The sequence below is a fragment of the Schistosoma mansoni genome, chromosome 1 (genome assembly GCF_000237925.1).
Source record: "Schistosoma mansoni strain Puerto Rico chromosome 1, complete genome".
NCBI lineage: Eukaryota > Metazoa > Platyhelminthes > Trematoda > Strigeidida > Schistosomatidae > Schistosoma > Schistosoma mansoni.
In genome coordinates this window covers 31,775,242-31,781,861 of record NC_031495.1, presented here as the reverse complement: position 1 = coordinate 31,781,861, position 6,620 = coordinate 31,775,242, and the positions used below count along the sequence as shown (strand labels likewise).

At 30.0% G+C, this 6,620-nt stretch overlaps 1 protein-coding gene across 1 annotated transcript in view; it reads left to right on the top strand.

Moving 5' to 3' along the window:
- The window catches only part of Smp_152810 (putative adenylate kinase), a gene marked incomplete at both ends in the record, with an annotated part of 13,250 nt that extends 10,433 nt beyond the window's left edge, over window positions 1-2,817 (top strand). Inside the window, 2 exons of the mRNA XM_018794064.1 lie at window positions 1,439-1,519; window positions 2,712-2,817. Coding sequence (XP_018648514.1) covers window positions 1,439-1,519; window positions 2,712-2,817 — 187 coding nt within the window. The remainder of the gene's footprint in view (window positions 1-1,438; window positions 1,520-2,711) is intronic.
- Between the last annotated feature and the right edge of the window lie 3,803 nt (window positions 2,818-6,620).

Sequence of the window (6,620 nt, the reverse complement as noted above, 5' to 3'; positions counted from 1 at the left end):
CCATTGTGAAAATTAGAACAACACATGTAAGCGAACAATCGTTTTTAATTAGATCGTCATCAGGCTTTATTCTAATATGCATGAATATTTATACGAAAATTTTAGACCAATCAAGGTTATCTGAGTCAATAATCACAATGATATAGAATACGTCACCAAGCATAATAGGTAAAAGTACAAGTTGATAGTGGGAAGACAGGTGTACTGATGAGGATCTAATTGAAAACAATTGTTCGATTACATGTGTTGTTCTAATTTTCACAATGGGAATCTTTAATATTCTGAAACAGTGTTTGTTAATTTTAAGCACAATTAATGTGTGGCTAAATTAAGTTTCAAGGTTGCTAAATAATTTGATAATTTATTATGTTTGCTTATTTTGTTAACAGTTTTCATTTATTTATTATCTATAAGACAAGATTTCGATATCTGAACAACTGGCACTTTGATAACTTAGCGTTGTTTTACAGGCTTTTTTAAATGATTATTTGGCATTTACTATAGATATAATCATACTGTTCATATCCAGTGGGTAACACTAATGAAAAATATAAATAAAATCTCTTTGTTGTTGTCACACTTGTTTTTTTTTCGTTGAAGTATTTATTAGTAAATTGGAAATGTTCCAACTTACTATGAAAACAGTTCGCAACGTTAATCAGATTGAAGCTTAACATTTATTTGTTCGATAAAAATAGGCCATAGAGTATATGAATATTTATAACTACAATGGTAGATATGTGGTTAGAGAAGTCTTGAAAATAGTTCTGTGTTATTTTGCTACTAGTTCTATTATTTTTTGAAATATATTTATCCTACCTATCTTCCTATTTAACACACTGTATAAAAGATAGTGAATCGGTGAAAACCAAGCTTGTATAGTATTTGTTAATGTTCCACATTTATTGTCACAAAAACAAAGAGAGTTAGCCTAACACTCCTTTTATATACATAGTTCAATTAGAATACAAATGGCTTACGCAAAGGAACATGTATTAAATTCTTTTTCTCTTTGAAGATAATTTAATGATTTTATAAATATCAGCCTAAGGTTTCCAGCTAACAAGTGTTGTACAACATCTATTTCAGTCATTGTTACCGAGAAAAATGTACATAAAACTTGATAGATATCTATCTCCTAAAACTAACTGTATACTTGCTTTCAGTAGTACATTTTAATTTATAAATGAAATGGAGTTTATTTTTAATTCTAAACCCTATTTCAATAACCCGTATTCTTGAAGAACAATAATTTTACCTCTCAACATTGATCAAAGAAATAAAAGTCATAAATATCTTAAATTGACGTAATTATTTATGCTCTTCTTGTCTATAACTTTGTGCAAAAGATTATAAATACCATAAAAATTAACTCTTGGTTACCAGTTTTCTGAAATTCTTTTATTTAACAAATATATGAACATTTATACACTTGTAGGGAAACATCTTTGGGTTTTTTACGAAAAGGCTGCAAAAAACTTGAACATCTTCGACTTCTATACTGCAAGTCAATTAAAAAGTATGTTTGATTAAGAAAATATTGGTTATTTTATAGATGTTTTTCTCATAATTATCATTTCATAGTTAATAAATCGAAGCATTTTCTGTTAATTCAATGTAAGATAGTGTTGCTATAATGTCTAATTCCGTAGTTGGTAATTCTATATAATAAATTTTTTGTCCTTCAAAAGTATGTAGATGATGACCAAACATTTGAAGGAATTGGATATTATTATAATCAGGCTAAACTAATTGATAGCATGATGTTTTCCTCAATGACGTTTGCAAAAGATAATAAATTGATCATTTGCTTTAGATTTCTGTTCATATTTAGAAAACAATCTTGACATCACTCAACGATTTTTGTATCTACCAAGTAAAAAATGTCCCAGTTAATTTCAATATTATAAGCACATTTCCGAATGACTCTAATCATAGTGATGTCAATTACCAAAATATCGCACTAAAAACAGGGTTTGCGTAAAAATGGAGGAATAATGTTTTAACGACATAAAACATCTGTTTATATTGTATGTATTACGGAATAAGCAGTTACTCATTTACCCAATGCACACCTACTATGATAATAATTGTTTTACATATGAAGTTTTATATTATCATTATGCATCAAATATTTCAATGTTAATATGTGAAAAATGATCAAGTTATTTTAAGATCATTTAAAACTTTACCAACTAGCCGAACCGTTAAGTTTAATAAATTTCAACTTTTTTCCCATTTGATGTCATTTGGTTGAAAATAGTTAGCAGAAAACGTTGAACCGAGGTTTCATGTTAGTTGATACTTATCGATATGATCTACATTTAACCTTCAGGAAATATATACTGTTCGTGGAATTCGAACCAGTCTCCATTCTTTTTTATTTTTAATAGATGCACTATTTTAACTAAATAAATAAATGTCAATTTTTCTCATAGTTCTAATCTCCTAAACATTCCTAAAGTTAGGTACTTGTTATTGATATTCAGATAAATCTCATAAACAATGTTTAGGAAAATTATTTTTGTTGAATGGTTCCATTTACAATAGTCAAATTAAGTGAAACAAGATATTATGTTAATTGCATAAACGTAGTTGTATATAATATGTAATTATTTAGCATCTGATAAGCTTATAAACGTTTCCCTACATGACACATAAATTTCACTATCTAATATGATATGTTGTAAACACTTCCTTTTTTTATTTAGACGTAAATTAATTCGGTCAACAATTGGGAAAATTGAAAGAATTGAACATTCAACGGATGAACCTCCACCTGAATCTATTGGATATTTAATAAAAGAAAATGCATAACAATAATCATTTTATTTATAGAATATTTATTTTACAAATACTTTTATAGCTAAACTAATTTTTAATGAGATCAATATTGATGTATATCTATTTGTTTATGTTTTACCTAATTATAAGTTACAATAGCCGATTTTGTAGATTCCATAAGTCATTTCAAATGAAATAAAAAAAATATTTCTGATGTTTTGTTTTCCGAATTTATAATTTAATGTTTTTATCTCGAGAATCCACTACAAATACACCATTTTAACCATCTTATTAGAGTACTGACAGTGAATGTGACATGACATCTATGAATTTTTATTATTATGAACAAAGTAAAGAATCCAAGGGTTAGGAAGGAAGTGATAGTGACATTAGAACAATAACGGATGGGTAGTAATCTTTGATGAAACATTTTTTATCTTCTCCTAAATTTTCATTTGTCATATTTCTGCATTAGGTTGTCCACGTTTTAAATTCATTATTGCTGTCTAATATTCCATAGTTGTATTGTGTGGAACACTTTTTTATCATACTTGTTACCTTCAAAAATATATCACTTAATATGGCTGCATCCTTCCCTTTACCTTTGATGTATTTTATTACCAAATAGGACATATGAATTTTTTTAACTTAGGAAATAAAGCATGTTTTTCGTTTCCCCTTTTTAATATCCTCTCTTTTAGTTTTTCTGGAAAACATGGACTAAAAACTTAAAGATACTATATGTGAACATAATAAGAAGTTGTTACTTTATACGTGTTCATATGGTCTTGTGCTTATGACTATCAAGCAAAATGTACTAAATCCATTCCATCCAGTAGTTATTTTGAACTGTGTTTCTTAATTGAACCAAATATGTAAAATTTGCTCAGATCTATTTCTTTAATTTTAATTATTTTTCTCGGGCTCGTTAATAATGTACGTTTAAAGCTGCCTTTCAATCTTTGTCGTTTGTTTATTCAATGTGTTTTTAACCGTAACATATTAAATGTTGGATCGTTTTGGATGAGAGCTTCATTCCATTATTCAGTTGTTTATTCTCTTGTCTGATGTGACCGTTTCCAGATGAATCATAGGTTGATTTGTGATGCTTGTTGGAGAAGGTTTCATTCACCCTACTCCTGATTCGAATAGTTCTAATACATTTTCATTAGCGATTTTTAGCTTTCGTAGCTAAGTCACACTGGAGACAGAATTGTATCTTGTTACTAAATTCTCCTACGACTAATTAAAGCAATCGAGAAAACAACTGTACTCTCTAATGTGAAATCCCTTGATTCTAATTACTTGATAAGGCTCAAATTGTTCAGGTTCGAAAACATCCTTCCGATCCAGCCAGATTAGTAAATGAATCACCACTTCACTTCCAGTGTATTCGGAGTTTGATCTGAGCTTATGACATGTTCTCAGTAACGATTACATTTTCCATCCCTAGGACACTCGACACGAAAACCTGCATAACATTCTACATTGTTACTAATAGATTCATTCAAGTCATTGTGCTAAACTGTAAAGTTGGAAGTTCCTAGCTCATTGTTAATAAATATATAAACCGTAAAGTTGGAAACTCGTTTTGTTGAAATACTGAATTCGACCGCCCTTCTATGATATTGATCAGTCACGCACAATAGCCGACGCATATGTGAAATACTTGAAGTGTTTACATTGAACAGAATATTTTCTACGTATATTCTGGTAGCCTGTGTTGTTCATTCTAAACAAAGAAGTTATACTTCTCTGAACAGATATGGAAAACTAAAACCGCGCAACGTTCAAATGCTTCGTTTTAATTTTGTCAATTATTTTCAAATTATTCACTTCATTAACTATGATTCTTTGTCCATGTACAATTCTCACATAATTCATCCAGTGATTGATGACCTCATCAATCCACACACGAGACAGTGTAATTCACACATCATAGAATACTCTTTCCTCCTTTTCTTCTGGTCAGATGATTGACATATATATATATATATATATATATATATATATATATATTTGCGCACAAGATTCAAACCAGATCTATTTGTGAACTAGTGACCGGAGTTGCAGTCTGAGTCTGTATTTCAAAAATTTCATAAGGTTTAAACTTACAAGAAGCGTTGTGCCCAATGGTGGAGTATGTATTTCACAAAAAGAAACAGTAATATGTTGTTTGGTACAATGCACGACAATCGATTCAAATTGTTACGATCAACAAAAGTAATTTGTGTATGTTTTTTTATAGTTGAAATCATGAGTCAATTGAAGCTAAACCACCATAGAAAACCTGGAAACACTGGACGGCCGTTTCGTCCTATTATGGAACTCCTCAGCAGTGAGCATCCACGATCCCACACTCGCAAGACTCGAACCCAGTGGAGTATCTACCAACTGAACAACAGTTTCTCATTTCATCTGGATAAAATTATCAGTTCATGTAAAAATAATAAAAGTATATAGAACGTTATTTAACTCCACATATTGAACTACTTTCAAATTTACGATTGAGTTTGAAGCAAACATTGTTCCCACAAACTTCACTACTTGGTAAAATAGTCTGCTTTTAGGAACACGAATTGATCATTCTCGATCCTTGAAGTCTGAAATAATTGGTGTCCAGTGTGTATAATATGACTCAGCAGGCTTTATTGTTTAAAAATCTAGAAATTAATATAGAATGCACAGATTGTGTGATAGGAAATTAATGATATATAATTGCTTTGGTCGCGCAGTGTTCTAATAATGTTTACATGATTTTATATTTTTTGTAGACAGTAATCAGTTTCATACTAATTAACATATGAAATTTTAATGCGTCATAGTGTATTAATCAGCATCGTACATTGTTATTTTATTTTAATGTTAATTTGCTTTACTCTTGAAAAACATACAGTATTTCGGTAAAACGTCGATGATATTCACATACGTCTCTGCTCGGACAAAATTGGAGTGTACATTGACTATCGAAGTGAGACTAACGTCATTTTAGTAATGTCACAAATTCAGCAAAATATATCTGTAATTCAAGACTTTGGAGTTTACTCATTAACGATAAAATGAATCATTACTTAAAAGATATTCTTAAAACAGGACGCTCAAGAAAATTCATGTATATTGTCCTCAGTTATTTAAACTCACATATACCACTACTAAACTGTTCTGAGACTATCCGTCATCATTCCGTTTCCACTTTTTTTGATTGCTTTTCTTATTCTATCCCTTACAAGTCGGAAATCAAAGACGTTTGGAATTGTTTTGTCTACATATATTGATACCCTTCTGGTATATGTTGTCAAAATTAGAGTTTCATGCGTTGGGTCCCAAATAATGGTATCCAGTTGTGAGGCTCACAAATGCAACATGAGAATCTTAAATGAAGCTTTGCCAAGTAACAAGTAGTGGAAACGTTTAAAATATCTGATAAGGTTTACAATAAACGATATTTTTTTTATTTAGTGCATTTATTTTCCAAATGGTAAACCGATTAATAAAAGAAATTATAGTAAGTGGCATATAACGACAATTTTTCGCAAATTTTGAAATTCAGACGGACCCTAATAGATATACATAGATCGGTGAGAAGAATCAGGGGCCGATACACTTACCTAATAGAATGTATCAGGGTACATCGTTGACGAGGTAAACAGATAGACGAATAGTCCTTCTTCTGTAAAATACAGAAATATTTGTCTTATCTCTGAGACCGGATATTTTATCACAACTCCTCACATGTGTCTGTACAAAGGTGGTCAAGTACAAAATATGTTTTGTGAGGCATGACATTTAGGAGTTATTCTTCCTCAATTACTTTACAAGCCATACTTATTGAAATC